This window comes from Patiria miniata, unplaced genomic scaffold (assembly GCF_015706575.1).
Source record: "Patiria miniata isolate m_02_andy unplaced genomic scaffold, ASM1570657v1 HiC_scaffold_7, whole genome shotgun sequence".
NCBI classification, from domain to species: Eukaryota; Metazoa; Echinodermata; class Asteroidea; order Valvatida; family Asterinidae; genus Patiria; species Patiria miniata.
In genome coordinates, this window is record NW_024037074.1 from 3,004,829 (window position 1) to 3,021,317 (window position 16,489).

Consider the following 16,489-nt stretch of genomic DNA (forward strand, 5'->3'; position numbering starts at 1 on the left):
ATAATTTCATCATTGTTGCGATTACCAGGAAAACTGTGAGCAAAGATGCACCTGCAACAATTTGCATTTTTCTTTTTGTAGAATGACAATAAAAGCGCATTACTCACCCATTTTATATTTATCAGTGATTTCTAATCCGAGGAAATAAGTTAAATACATGATACGATAACTATTATTTCCACATAGGTTATAGAGTTAAATTAGGTATGAGAATGGGAGTGCAAAATACGTGAACTTTCAATAGAAATATTTGCATGAAGAATCACGTCAGTCGAAAATCGAGGGAGACTCGATCTATTCCACTGAATGTTTTTCACACTAAACTGTTACTGATTTCATTCTAATAAAGTGATTTTTAGGAGCGTTTCTTTGTGTTTCTTCTTCCAACTCTGCATGCTAGTGTGTTTTTGCCCTGTTCTTCTATCATTTGCCTCTGAAGAAAGCCTTGCTAAATATCAGGGTGTTTTCACTTTGATTTATTTTTGGAAGTAAAAGATAACACATCTTTGACAATTCCTACATTTAAAGGCATATAGGACCATCTGCTTTTCAGGCATTTTGTTCGTTGCCAATGTCAACACCACTCAAAATCCAAAGAAGAATGTTCAAAACCTAACCTGATTAAGTTTCAGTTCTGTGGTTCTTACACTTTTTTTGAGAAAACAGTGAAAAAAACACGCACAACCTTTTGATCACGAAACACGATGTTGCCAATTGAACTCTTTGACCAATCGTTGGAAATCATCTACATTTTGGGGGATTTCTTAAAACAATTATTGACAGCAAACCAGACGGAATAATTTGACGCTGTGTTTGGTACCAGAACGAATAAGCCTTTTTGATAATTCGGTAGGCCACTTTTGGGATAAATGCAAAATGATCCCATATGCCAATAATGACTGACGGTCCAATTTCGAATCCATTAGCGGATTCAAAAATTTGGAAAATATGTTGGGTTGTTTTTTTTCTTTGATGCATAAAAAAAGTTGTGGGGTAGTGGCGTAACTGGGTGTCCAATTTACTGGGGACATTTTTTGGAGGGAGGGGCATACACTCAATGGGATTTTAAATAACAAAGAGGGTCACGACTTTTTGGCCTTCCCAGGATTCTGAGCCGGGCACAAGGGGGCATAGCGGCCCCCTCCCACCCCGCCCCCTTAGTTACGCTTCTGTGGCGAAAGAAATATATTGAGCGACTATTTGTAATTCGATCACACCGAAATTAATTCCTGCTATTTAGCCACCAATTCCCAACCGATCTCGATACCCTCAAGACACCACAAACTGGGCGAAACCTGCACAAACATGTTATCGAACAAGACTAGTATTCGAAACTAGTTTCTGTGTCCGTAAAACCACAGGGCGTTGGTTTCGTATCAACAACACGGCGATAGCCCATCGAGTCGCTAGCAAAATTATTTTCAAAACATGGTAAAATTCTTGCCACACCTTGCATACCAAGGGTGCTAGCTTCACCTTGGAGTTAAAAAAAAAAAAAGTGCACCCTCGTACATAAAATAATTCCACAAGCAGCGTTGTACAAATTTCTACAGCTAAAAAATAACTGGAAAAAATACTACAGTATCGTGTTGTTCAACTTTCGGCATGAAATTTCGAGAAAACCCATTTCCAGTAAAGTCGTGAGATTGGTATTTACTTGCACCTGTCTTTTCCCTATTTTTGGTTTTACTCTAAAAAGAATTTCCGAAAAGGGCTCGTCGGAATTCCCAAGGTTTATTTGGCCTTCGGACGGATCGAAAGTGACGTCATGGATGGCGATCTAATCCGCCATCCATTCATTTTAAAAGACGGCTGTTCATTGTCATTCATTCCTGTTACAGCTGGAATTTTTTCCCCTTTCATGAAATTCCCCCGCCTGACTTGGACAACAACAAAAAGTGCATTTTCTTGCGAAATTCTAACGCCAGTCCGACTTTGTTTACACACAAATTTTTCCACGATGACGTCTTCTCAGAAATTCGTGTTTCGAAATTTCAAACAATGGACCCTCGGCCACGTGCGTGTGCTGCCAGCCGAACAAAACGGTGCCCCCCCCCCCAAAAAAAATCGCTTGTTTTGTGTGGAAGAATGTGTGCTGTCCCCCTCCGGTCAAGTTTCAGGCAGCGAGCGTGCGGCATGTGTCCGCTCATAAATGCGCCCCAGCTGTGAGGTGGTTATTGTGAGCGAGGACTAAAGGGCCACGCGACCGGACCATGGCTGGGTGTGTGCCGGGTGGAGCCTGTTCACCGTACGGCGCGGTCCGCGGCACGTGGCCGGTGAGAACCCACTTGAATTACTGACCGTCACTCGGGCGGATTTGACGGCGCGCACTCAAAGCCTCGTCCCGGTGGCATGTGTAGAAAACCGCAGACTTTTTGAATCTTCCAAAAGAAACACCGTGCAGCTGTTCGACATCGTGACCCTGTCGATGTGTCGCGTGTCCGTAATTACAATTCAGGCCGGTCAAGATTTGTTGGCTAGATGACCAGCTTTCAATTTCGTTTGAGTTTTCGTTTCACCGGTGTCAATTTATTGACCCTGTGTAAACACACCTTGTTTGTCTAAGCTTTTGATAAGAAAATTGCAGGAGCTGTATTTGCTATAATTGTTGGAAAGGCGGGAAGTTTAAGTTCCGGCTTTGGGGAACAAATTTGAAGTGCCTTTGTAAGCTTTTAGACGAATAGTCAAAAAGTGCGCTTGAAAATCAATATATCTCCTATAACTTTGTGTAATTTTTATTCTGGACAAAACGAGCCTCTTTCTGAAAGTTCCTTTGTTTTGTTTGCCTTTTTTGTTTGAAATCGATTTTGCTGGGACCCTTTAACTTATACGATTTTGTTTTTCAAACCCATCTCTTCCAATTATTCCATTAACCATCTCTTTCATCCAACCCATACCCTTTTTGTCATCTTAGATATTCAGAACGTCATCTACTTAATAAAGTTTTCACCCCTGTGTAGAATTATAGAGGCCCTAATTTTTCTCGCTATTTATTTAGCTGAACATCTTTATAGGTGATTTTGATTTTCCTTGAAACCCACTGTGTAAGTGTTGTGCGATGACAACTATGAAACACGTCTAATAGTCCTAAAGGGAGCTTGAACGGGTGGCCAGGCATGATCAGAACGTCCACGGTTCGAATCCAGTTCCTGGTTAATACATGGCTTGACCTGCCCCCGCCACCCCACCCACCCCACAGTCATTTCATGTCAGGAAAACTGGAGTTTTCACGGGCTTGATGATCCATATTGACTTGTGACAGACGTAACTTCACTGGGCCCAACCCCAAAAATGTTAGGCTCACCCAAGCTATCGCTGTATGTAGGCCTACATTTTGCGGAATACATTACTTTTCGATACTTCACAGTGATCAAGGAAGAGTATTAGAAAAATTAACAGGGCTCGCACCGTGCCCAAGCTAAATTTCACTGGAGAAAGAAAAGTCTTTCTCACGCCGAAGGACCGACCAAACGACCATTCCCGGTCCAGCCTCCCCCATGGGACCACAAACTCCTTCGTTCCCACGGTCCGAGTCGACCGGCTGGGTCGGCGTAAAACATCATCCCGCCAGGATGGATTAGAGGCGCCTGGAGTGACACACTCTGAACGCGGTGCTGGTATACACCGACCTAAAGATGTGGGTGTTTCCACCTCTGACCCCTCAATTTGATCCTCGTCGGGTGCAGCAGGACGGTAATGCATTTTGGTAGCGGAGGGGAGATTTCATCCGATGGCAATTTTGTGTTTTCTTTTCCAGAATTCCCTCCTCCCTCTTGCCCCCTCCCCCTAGATATGGTTTGTTGTCGGAGAGGCCTTCCATGTCGGACATCCACTTTTGTCCAACAGGTGCCTGTTCATTGCAGGCATTATCTTTTCATCCTACTTAGCCCTACTGTCACTGTGTCTCATAATGCATTCCTGTCAAAAAAAGTCCGGTACTTGAAAGTTTACAGTCCGTTCTACCATATATTTTCGGCCTTTTTCGAAATCTCGGTCCCGTCTCCGGCATTGGCTTCGTTTCAGGCACCAAACGGCAAAATTCAGGTTTATATTATAGACAATTGTAAATCAATTTATTCTTTTGAAAATTATACATACTCATAAAAAAATCAATACTAATTTAATTTCTTTCGGTCTTGTGAACTAGATGAAGATCTAGTCGCCGTGGAAAACACATGCCATGTATGATGTAGCTTTCGGCTAGATTCCCATTCAACCTCTATTTTTCAGGTTTTCTTTTTGTAATAAAAAAATAGTTTATTTGAAGTCCTGTGTCCTGTCGAGCTTCAATTAAATTAATTTTGACTTCTTGCCAGATACACTATCTAGTTAATTGCAATTTGGGAGTGGACGTTTTTTTCCAGCCAACAATCAACTCTAATTTTTGTAGAGTCTAATTTTGCTTTCGCAAGAGATTCCGATTTTACGATACAGAACAGTCGTCGGTACGTACTTTCCCTTGCTTGACAACTTTCAAATCGACACAGCTGCAACACCGATGAAGTCTTGAAGATCAGTGTTAAAAAACAATTCGGAGATAAGTCTGACACGTGTCAGCCTTCATTCGATGATTAGCCAGACATGGTGATTTCAAGTGATGTTCTTTCTTTCTTTTTATCCTCAAGAAATCGCTGAAATTCCCAGGGTCGAAATGGTTTCCCCAGGGGCTGATGACATCACATGAGATGGGTGCTAAAATCACATGACTTGCATGATTCGATCAATTGGAGAAACACATTTGGAAGAAGAAAAAAAAAGTTGGGAGAGAAATGTTGTGCTCTTTCTCTAAATTGCAGCGTCAATCTTGTTTCACTTAAGTTGTAGTAAAATTATATTTCAATTTTCAGTTTCAGATACGATTTCTCAAAGCTCAAATTTTCACAAAATAGCGCCCTCTTTTGACTCTACACAATGATGCGTCTTTTAAAAAAAAAATCAGTGCCTATTTCAAAAGAGCCAAGAGGTTTATATTATTTCCCTCTGAACAGGCATTCTTCTTGTTTTCTTCTCCATGTTTTTTTAAAACACTTATTATAAACCATGGTCAAACGATCTAAAGCACAGCTGAAGCTCTGCACGTCGATAACAGGTTACTCAAAAAAGAGTCCGTCGGGGCAAAAACAAAATAGACTTTGAAATTTCTTTTCAGGGAGGATGGAGGTTCCACCGACAAGATTGATGCATCCCTGGAGAGCACGAACGGGCAGAAAGTGCGAGTAGCCGACAGCGCCACGAGCCTGTTCCCACGGTCTGCCGCGCCGTCATCAGACCGCGGAACCCCGACGTGAACTCCGCCGGAGTGGACCTGGTGTGGTTTTGTCATCATCACCCATTACTTGAATCTGGCTCCTGGGACTCAATGGCTTTTTGGTAGTTTACAGGAGGAGGATAGCATGTACATGTACCTGATGTCTGTGGATACAGGTGGGATGGTCATCATGCCCGTAATGGCATGTAGGGGTTGGAAGGGGAGGGGGTTCTTCAAAACTGGGGCATATCTTTTGGGGTGATCTGAAACACAGGCTGTGTGATGATGCGCCATGTGAATCCATGAGCGCCCCCACCATCACCCAACACAAACCTTCAAGAATAAAATCGTATACTGCACTGTACACTTTCCGTATGACTGTATTTTGCTGGTCCGAAAGGCCCAGCCTACGATCCTCTTTTCACATAGTCTCATCATCATCATCATCATCATCATCAGGCTAGAGTTCATCAATTTGTTGGACAAAGCCCTCCTCGTGAATGCACCATTCCTCCCTCTGTCTAGCCAATCTTGTCTCTCCATCTTCTGTTGTTTTGTCTTCCTCTTCTTCGTTTGCCTGTTCGTGGATGCCAATCTGTCAGTGCTTTACTCCACCTGTTGTCTTGAATTCTTCACTTGCTACATGTTCTGCCCACCTCCATTTTGTCTCTCTGACCTTCTCAATAATATCCTTGTTTTCTGTCTTCTTTTCTGTTGGTTGACCTTATCTCGTAATGCTAAATGCAACATTTTTCTTTCTATTGTACCTATCTCTGACTGACAAAACACACAGTGCTTGTTCCATAACTTGCCGAAATATTTGACTCAAAATTGGACTGGAAAAAGCTCTTACTATAATAGTTTTCCTAGCCGTATTCAGCTTGGGGAGGAGTATCAATCGTCCATACCTAGTCCTGAAGTTGCTTTAATCTTTCTTACATACTTCGCAGGCGCTAACCTCTGGGGTTTTTTTCTTTCACGGTGAAATGCGGATATAGATTTAAACTCACGGTATTGCATTAAATAACTTTACTTGTGTGTTTTCATCTAGCAGTTAGAATTATGTCGGATACCAAAACTTGGTTGTCGGGTTTTGAAACTCTGCCAAATAGTTTGCCTTCGGGGTGGGAAAGAGACCTGACATTGAAATTGTCGGCCCACTCTCTCACTCTGTATCGTAGGTTCGTTGTCGATTGAAGTAGAAAATAATAATGGCTATTCTTTCTGGCACAGTGCTGCTCACTGTTTCCGTGTACACCAAACAGGAGTTCCTTCTGTTTTGCAACAGAGAATAACTGACTTATTATTATTTTGGTACAAAAGGGGGAGTTGATACGATACAACAGCTTTACTGTGTATAACAGAGAAGAAAAACTTGTCTTGTTTGGAAGGAAAATGCTACTTGTGCCATCACAAACACTCTATTATTAAGAGGAGATCCAGTGGCAGGCGGATCAAGAGAGGGGGGGGGGTTCCGGGAGGGGGTCGAAAACTTCCCCCCCCCCCCGCTCTGACACAAAAACTTATAACAATTATAGTATTATAATAATTACCTATAATTATGTCCGCCTGTCCGCAACAATCGGACATCAAAAAATCTGACGGGCCTGACCCCCTAAAAAAATTCCTAAATCGGCCCCTGTTTGGCGTGATTAAACAGACAATTGGACAGCTGTAGGTCGCCTGAATGTAAAATAGGAATTAGACAATTTTATCTGTCATTCAGAAACAATCTGAAAACAGCAGAATCTACTGTATTTTTGTGCTTCAAATATATGTAATTATTTTGTTACAGTGTTAGTAAAGAAATGAGCTAAGTACCCAGCATTTCTGACTAATGGTCTGTCTCTCCGACAACTGCCTGCTTCGAGACAAGTTTATTTTGAGAAATCCAATTTCGGTTGAACCGAACATTTTCTGAAGGAACACAGGTATGGACTCACATCTTGCACCATGAATTTTTTGACATCGCCAACAGGAGACCCGCTGCAAAAACAAATATATTTACACAGTCTCATGATTTAATAAAACCCCTAAATGTGGTGGAAAAACAAGAAAATAACATAAAAACACTCAAACTCCCCAATTTAAAGCTCCCCCCCGATGTGTACATTTCCTCAGCTAGCAAAACAACAGTTCCCTTGGTAGAAGCAACCCCTAACGAGTGTTGCTTCATGTTCGGCACGGAGCTGCCTTGTGATTATGACGACCGTCAATTTCCATGGTAAATATTTGTGACGAGCGGCGGTTATTTTTGATTAGGCTCTAATGCGGTAGGCAAACATCAACTGGGTTGGTAACCGTGATTATACCCGTGAGATCACGCGCTGCCAAGGCGTCGATAGAGCCGGGGCGCGTGGGGTCTGTGCTGGCCGTGAATTCCCGCCTCTGCGCAGCGTGTCGTTGAGTGCTTTGCTAAGGGCTTTTTTTCGGCGAGAGGTGGGAGGGGAAAAAAGGCGCGAAAAAAAAGCAGACGATAGGGGACATAAATCACCTGTTGTTTTACTGACGTGACGAAGTGCCCTCGCGAAGTGTGGCTCATGGGACTGTTTAGTTTTAAGTCATCTTATCGAATCCAGATGGACTATTTCTTATAATGGATCTGTTCAAAAATTTTTAAACATGCAACCCGTTAACGAAGGGAACAAAATGTCTCATTTGCATTACTAAACCAATTTACATAAATCCAAGAAGACATTACATATTGTGAATACGTGTGTACGATCAGAATATGCAAATGTAGAACAAGAGCATAATATACGTACGCACGCGCAGTTGTGCGACTTCACATTTTTTTATCACAGTATCAACTGAGCATGCACGTGGTTTGGCGCGCTCTTGTCAAAGGTATCCAGTCAGCTTCCATATTGTGCGTTTGGGAAACTGTGCAACGGTTGACAAGAAATGGAATAATTTTTTTTAAAGAAGATATACATGTCACGTGACGTTTTTGTTAAAACTGTCTCCAGGAGGGAAGACGTACTAACTTAAAGATGCGTTATTCTCTGACAATGACAGATTTGGCCAAACATCGATTTTGAAATAACTTCCAATTTTGGGCCCTCTTCATATTTCAAGTTCCACCGCGATATTTTGTGGTTGCTTATATACTGATGTATAGAGCTATCCGTACATGCTAGCTATTGTTCGGACAATAGCCGGGACAAATGTTATCGTCATTAAAGAGGGCCACACCACACCATGAATTAACCCTAACTCCCTAGGGGGTGTGCAAAATCATATTGAAATTGGAGGATTCAGGACTATTAGGGCTATTGGTGATCACGCCTGTCCAGAACGTATGCTCGGGTGCATTTTTACATCCGTGCGTTTTATCACGAGTTTAACCTTGTATTCCGCCGTTTAGGTAGAACTTTCTCACGCTACCAAATTGTATGCATGCGTGGAATGTGGCATGTGATAAAACATGATCTTCTAATGACCCCTTATTGTATCATCTTCGACCGTAAATAAGGGTGGCCCTCGCCGTCAGACTGACAAGATAAAAGGCAGAGACGACCCATCCGAGAATTAGGATCGAGAGACCAGATAAAATGGACAGGCCATCTTTCAGTTGAGTATGTTTGCTTCAAGGTTGAAAAGATCTTCTTCAAGTTAGTTTCAGTAGAACATAATGATTTGCATTGCTCTATTTTGCTGGGAGGCGGTAACTTTCTAAAAATGCTGTCACTTAGCCAAACGATTGTTTGCTAGTCGTATTTCCAGCCGCCGGTGGCTCATGTGTTGTGTCATTGATATGCGTGCATGCAGTAAATCCATAGAAATTGGAATTCCCATCCCGCTTCTTCTCCCTATTCTTCTAAAGGTTTCGAAACGGATTAATCTGCTGCTGGAAATTCATTTAATTGTTGTTTCCCAGAGGTGCAGCATAGGCCTTATTCACGAGTCGGCCATATTGAATTGAAGTGAGGTAAAATCTTAATTTAGTGGAACTTGAGAAGAGAAATGAAAGCAAGTTAATTTCTAATTAATTCGTTATTAAAAATTCCCTAATAAAAACCAGATTGAAAAAACCCAGTAAATTAAGGCTGCATTGTGCCTGCATAAATAGTCTGGCGCCATCCCACTTAACAGTTAACACTTAATGAAGTGCATTCAAGGAACTCAACAAAAATGGCCAACTCGTGAATATTATAAGGCCCCTAGAGCTATAGCTCCATGGACAGCGTGGTTGAAGGCCGACAGAAAGGGGCGGGCCGTCTTCAAAAGTACGAGATATTGGCCAAAATCCATTACTTATAATGGGGGGTGATTTGAGTGTAGGCGTAACTAACTAATAACTGTTAGTCAGCGGCTGAAGGGGGGGGGGGCACCCTGACCCGGGACCCCAGATCCGCCACTGTATTGCTAGCCTTGACCAAGGCTATCAGCTTGTTCCCATTATGAGCTTGTTCCCGCTACCGCACACCGCGCGCGCAGCAACACAATGCATGTTGTACTATACCGTTAGCCCCAACGACCCTTGCGTGTGCTTTGTGTGCATGTACGTACGCCCCACACTCACTTCCGCAAACAGCCGTACAGTAAGTCGAGGCGGAAGATAGCCTTGACGCAACCGTGTAGGCTGAATATGATAATTAGTACGCGCTATGGTAAATAGTCTTCTCTCATTGGATAACGGCTGACAAAAAAATGAATATTTATTAAATTGCATAATACGACCAAAGGTTTATAAACCAGACGGCCTGTGGTAACAATAATTATTGTAAAACACCCCCTTAAAATCTTAAATAATAGTAGAATAATATTTGTAAAGTTACACATAGTTTGGGTCGAAAATGAAATGAAAAGGATGAAAAATTAGACCTTCAAAAAACGGCAAACGGTACAAAACTGCACGTCGGCAAAAACGATGTCACCATGCACAGAGGCCACGTTGGGGCCGTCCACTGTAGGCACCGGCCCGGCTAGCGCTGTCACGCCCCAACTATCGCATCGGTCCCAACTATAGTTGGGACTGTCCCAACTATAGTGCGGCAGTTGGGTCGGCCCAACTATAGTTAGGACTGGAGTTGCGCCGGATGCTTCATGCTTGATAGATCTTGTTGGATTAAATGTTCCGCGGCGCTGGCACCGTCGTGCATGCATGCCGCAAGGCTGGCCGGTCACGTGGTACATGGTACTGCCTACTTGGATGAGTTGTCCAGCTGCTGGGTTTTATTCTACCTCATAATCACCTCCACTTCGGACTTACATGAGATTACACTTTCCACCGGAGGATTAGTCACGGTTGAGAGATTTTGAATAGACTCTCTTCCCTATAAAGGGCCACCACGCCCTGCACGCCTCAATACATTTTTCTGTGCCGGAGCGAGTCACACAGTGTATTACAGTTATACAGTGTATTTTCAGTCTGTTAAGGCATCCCAATGGATAGCACACAAGAAACAGATTTCTTAGAATTAATGGCTGGACCGTCGGACACAGTCGACGACTTGAACACCCAGCAGGTTACGGGCGGGAACCAACATGTTTTTTCGGTCAAACCGAAAGAAAAGACCCGTAAAACTAAGACCGTTTCTCGACAAGAATTTGTCGACGTAACGGAAAAGCTAGCCGTAATGGCAGAAGCTATTGAAAATATTCAAACGGCCATCCTCAGTCCACCTGCCGCAAAGCGGCCGCGCCTAGCGTCGGAGTCTGACTCTGATAATACAAGTGCCTCAAAGGCCATAGATGAACTGCTCAAAGAATCAGTTCTCGATTCAGAAACTACAGGCCAGGACGACCAGCTGTAAAACAATTTCGAACAGCTATACACAGAGGATGCCCCGACTGCTGCTGCAGTCAATGAAAAATTGGCTAAGGTCATTGATAAAATGGTGCGTAACAAGCTACCAGAAGATAAGGCTGCTGAAAAGCTTAAGGCCCTCCAACGACCAACCAATGTAAAACATCTGGAATGTACACGAGTCAATCCAGAGGTCTGGAGCTCTTTGAAGCCGAAAACTCGGTCACAAGACATAAAGCTGCAAAAAGTGCAGCAAGCACTCATGAAAGGAGTGGTGCCTATTGTGGGCGTAATAAATTCGCTCATGAGGCGGCTAAATGGGTCAGCTGCAGGTACTGATAATCTAGATGTTAAGGGTGAAATCACCAAACTGCTTGACGCGATAGCAGTGATCGGGCATGCCAACCACGAGCTCAATATGAGAAGACGTGAGTTAATAAAGCCTGACTTAAACAAACAGTTTTCTGGCTGTGTTCATCACATGTTCCAGTAACTGGGCTCCTGTTTGGGGACAATTTACCGCAACAATGTAAAGACATCCAACAAACGAACAAAATTGGACAGAAAGTTGGATTCTCTACTGGATCGCGGGGGACCGACAACAAGGGTTCCCTACACAGAGGGAACTTGGCTAGTGCCGGCAGAAGACGCGGTAGCTATTTAAACTATCAGCGTTACAGCAAGCACCAGGGATCTCGGTGGAATCACAAACCGCAGCCATCAGCAGGAGCCAAAAAGTAGATTTGCCAAGCAAAAAACTGGTGAGTCATTGCATTGAAAATACATGTACCAAAATTGCAGGTAGATTAGCCTACTATGTAGCCAAATGGCGAACTGTAACCTCGGACAAATGGGTCTTAGAGGCAGTACAGCATTACTTTATAGAATTTGCCAAACAACCTGTCCAGTTGTATCAGCAGAAACAAATGCCGTTTCTCAAAATGAGACTGACATTATTTCGGCAGAAATAATTAAGCTTCTTCAAAAAGGAGCAATTAGGCAAGTTACCCACATGGCTGGGGAGTTTATTTCTACAATTTTTGTTCGTCCAAAGAAGGACGGATCCTTTCGGCCGATTATCAATCTTCGAGAATTGAACAAATCAGTGGCCTATTACCATTTCAAAATGGAGACCATTCAGTTTGCACTGCAACTTATACGGCCTCAGTGCTTTATGGCATCAATCGACCTGAAAGATGCATATTTTGCCGTGCCCATTGCAAAAGAACATCGCAAGTATTTGCGATTTCAATGGCAGAACAAATTGTTCGAATTCACCTGTTTGCCATTTGGCTTAGCATGTGCCCCTAGAGTTTTCACAAAGATCATGAAACCTCTGATTGCCTCCTTAAGACAGAGAGGCCATGAGTCATGTGATTACATTGACGATTCATTGTTGCTAGGTTCAACCATTCACGAGTGTAGAACTAATGTTAAAGCTCGTCTGACCCTTACTAAAGAGCTAGGGTTTATTATCAATGCTCAGAAATCGATTCTAGAACCCACACAGACCATTCAGTTTCTTGGGTTTATTCTGAATTCTGTCAACATGACCATTGCGATTCCTGTCCTTAAAGTACGGAAAATCGATACAGCCATTGATAATTTGATCACGATGCCACGCCCAAAAATACGGGACGTTGCACAAGTGATAGGGCTTTTGGTGTCTTGCGAGATAGCCGTGCCATACGGTGCTTTATTCAGAAGATCCATTGAAGTGGATAAGAATGAGGCTTTATCTCTTAATGCCAACAATTTTGATGCAAGAATGTCTTTATCTGACAGAGCCAAGACAGATTTAAGTTGGTGGCATGCTAATTTACAGTATGCAAATGCCCCATTCACAGAAATAACCCAAATTTCTTTGTTGAATGTGATGCATCCAAAAGTGGTTGGGGTGCTCAATGCAATGGTCAGGTATTAGGCGGACAATGGTCTGCCACAGAGATTGATTTCCATATCAATTATCTTGAGCTCAAGGCATGCTTTTTTGCTTTGCAGTCCCTTTTCAATAAACACAGGGACATCCATGTTCACCTAAAAACGGACAACACAACAGTTGTTTCGTATATTCAGTATTTTGGTGGCACACATTCCCCTCAGTTAAATGAACTTGCGAGGGAAATTTGGTTATGGTGCATGGCCAGAAAGATATGGCTATCTGTATCGTATTTGCCTGGGGTTGATAATGTGATGGCAGACTTTGCCTCACGCAATTTCCACGAAGATATAGAATGGAAACTACACCCAGACGTTTTCCGCAAAATTATTGCGAAATTCATGGTGCCTGACATTGACATGTTCGCGTCAAGATTGAATTATCAAATTCAGCCATATGTATCATGGCAACCTGATCCGGGTGCATTCAGTTATGATGCATTTACACTGGACTGGTCTTACTACAAAGTGTATGCATTTCCCCCATTCTGTCTAATTGGGAAAGTCTTGGCGAAAATTGAATTCGATGAATCAATCGCCATACTCATTGCCCCACGATGGCAAACACAAGTGTGGTTTCCAAAAATGTTGAAACTACTCACAAACAAGCCAGTTATTTTGCCTAAAAGGGCTGATATACTTTCGCTTCCTTCCTCAGGCAGACTCCATCCGTGGCAAGAGCGGCTACAACTGATGGCATGCCATTTGTCTGGGAAAACCTGCAACGTCAGGGAATTTCACAAGACGCTGCCGACATTATCATCGCCTCTTGGCGACCTGCAACCAAGAAATCTTACAGATCAGCGATCCAAAAGTGGATTTTATTCTGTGCTCGGGGACAAATTAATCCCGTTCGAGCACCTGTAACAGTTGTTCTTGATTGCCTAACTGAAGAATTTCATAAGGGTAACAGTTATAGCTCAGTGAATACCCTACGTAGTGCCATATCGGCAATCGTAGCTCCGATAGATGTGAGTCCTATTGGGTCACATCCATTGGTTAAAAGATTCATGACAGGTGTGTTTAATTTGAGACCTGCTATGCCAAGATATAATTTTACTTGGGACGTAAATATTGTTTTCAAGTACCTAAAAGAATTAGGTCCTGGAGAAAAGTTGCCTTTAAAAAGGCTTACAATGAAACTTGTTATGTTGATTGCATTGATTTCAGGACAAAGGTGTCAAACATTATCTTTGCTTGATTTAGATCAGGTCAATGTCACTCGAAGCAATGTGACTTTTGTTGTTACTAAGTTAACAAAGACCAGTAGAGTTGGCAGTAAGCCAATAAGTGTGGTGGTGTCAGAGTACCCGCACGATGAACACCTATGTGTTATGAAAACACTTAGAGAGTATCTGATTAAAACTAGAACTTTCCGAGGACGCGAAAGGAGTTTGTTTTTGAGTTATACTTCCCCTCACAAGCGTGTAGGGTCCGAGACAATTTCTCGTTGGATCAAGATGACACTGCAAGATGCAGGTATTGACATAGGTAGATTCAAGGCTCATAGTACTAGATCGGCTGCATGTAGTGCAGCTTTGCAAAGGGGAGTTCCCCTGGATGTCATAATGACTACTGCCCAATGGGCAAGGAGTAGTACTTTTGCTAAGTTTTATAATAAAACTATTGTACCAGCAAGTCAGAAGTTTGCTGACGCTGTTTTGAGTTGTGAAGCAAAATAGGCTTCGAATGTTTGTTCTCTGAATAAATATACAGAAACATCAGAAATGAATTGTTTATTGTACGACTCTTTTTTGTCGTTTGTTTGCCCGTTGCATGCATGGGCTCTAAATTTCTCATGTAAGTCCGAAGTGGAGGTGATTATGAGGTAGAATTTAAAAATTAAACGAATGAAATGAAGTTTAATTAGAATTCTACCGATTAAATCACCGACACTGAAGGACTTACACCCTCCACAATTGGTATATGTACTGCTATCATGCATTCCCCACCCCTTTTATATGCACCGGGCATTTTCATAAAAATGTATTGAGGCGTGCAGGGCGTGGTGGCCCTTTATAGGGAAGAGAGTCTATTCAAAATCTCTCAACCGTGACTAATCCTCCGGTGGAAAGTGTAATCTCATGTAAGTCCTTCAGTGTCGGTGATTTAATCGGTAGAATTCTAATTAAACTTCATTTCATTCGTTTAATTTTTAAATTATCCAGCAACATTTTGCAAAATTCAAAGATTGCCATGGCCGGCCAACTATAGATGGGCCCCTACCATAGCTAATGTCAAAGGTCTCAAGTCGGACATGTAATAAGCAGAGCTGTAGAGAATGTTTTATAGTCGTACATCAATGTAAACTATAGTTGGGACTGCCAAATAAAAATATTGCGGTGGCCCGACTACAGATGGTCCCCACCCATAGATCATTTCATTGGTCCCCAGTAAAGTCAGATGTATTAGAGTTGTAGGGAATGTTTTATAATCGTACAACAATGTAAACTATAGTTGGGACTGTCAAATAAAAATATTGCGGTGGCCCAACTACAGATGGTCCCCACCCATAGATCATTTCATTGGTCCCCAGTAAAGTCAGATGTATTAGAGTTGTAGGAAATGTTTTATAATCGTACAACAATGTACACTATAGTTGGGACCGCAAAATAAAAAGATTGGGGTGGCCCAACTATAGATTCGCCCCATCAATAGCTAATTTCAGTGGTCCCCAGTAAAGTCAGACGTGTATCAGAGCTGTAGGGAACGTTTTATGGTTGTACATCAATGTAAACTATAGTCACTGATAGTTGGGACACCGCAAAATAAAAAGATCGGAGTGGCCCAACTATAGATGGGCCAGCCCAACAATGGAACTTACAGTTGGGACTGTCCCAACTATAGTTGGGACAGGCCCAACTATAGTTGGGCCAGCCCAACTGTGGAACTACAGTTGGGACAGGCCCAACTATAGTTGGGACCGATGCGATAGTTGGGGCGTGACATCGCCATGCAGTGAGACACGCTGCGCTTTCACGTTCAGCGGCAAAAAAAAGCGCTCACACTATTGAGTATATCTACCGCTGACTTTTTTTTGGGGGGGGGGGGGCGGTATTTCTTCTAAGCTGTCAAGGGGATATGGGAAAAAATATCTCTCCTTCAGCAAACTTATTCTGTAAGACTGATTTTAACTTGTATGAACAACTTATAAGTTATATGTCGTATGTACCACTAATATCATCGACAGGGTACAACATATTTCGACAGGGTACGACTAATATCATCGACAGGGTACGACATATATGTCGACAGGGTATGACATATCAAACATATGACATAATGTCGACAGGTGCCGGTACGACATATATGTCGTGCATAAGTCGAGTCGACAGGGTACGATATATGTCGCATACGACAAAGTCGTATATAAGTACTACTTAATATCTCGTGTGTACAAAATATGAATTGTAACTCGTATGTTCGACTTGTTTGTCGATTATGTCGTACACAACATATCTTGTGAGAACGACTTGTATCTCGTGCGATTTACATCTACGACTTACATGTCGTACGTATGTCGTAGGTACGACCATGGAGGAATATTCCTC

At 42.6% G+C, this 16,489-nt stretch overlaps 1 protein-coding gene across 2 annotated transcripts; it reads left to right on the forward strand.

Moving 5' to 3' along the window:
- The first annotated feature begins 11,474 nt into the window (after positions 1 to 11,474).
- LOC119718784 lies at positions 11,475 to 14,666 on the forward strand. Of its 2 annotated transcripts, none has more exons than XM_038188204.1 (2): positions 11,475 to 11,761; positions 13,597 to 14,666. In XM_038188204.1, the coding sequence occupies exon 2, from the start codon at positions 13,637 to 13,639 to the stop codon at positions 14,618 to 14,620; it is 984 nt and encodes a 327-aa protein (XP_038044132.1). In that variant the 5' UTR covers positions 11,475 to 11,761; positions 13,597 to 13,636; the 3' UTR covers positions 14,621 to 14,666. The 2 variants fall into 2 exon arrangements, with proteins under 2 accessions (XP_038044132.1, XP_038044133.1); XM_038188205.1 differs by having other exon boundaries at positions 13,601 to 14,666.
- The last annotated feature ends 1,823 nt before the right edge of the window (positions 14,667 to 16,489 follow it).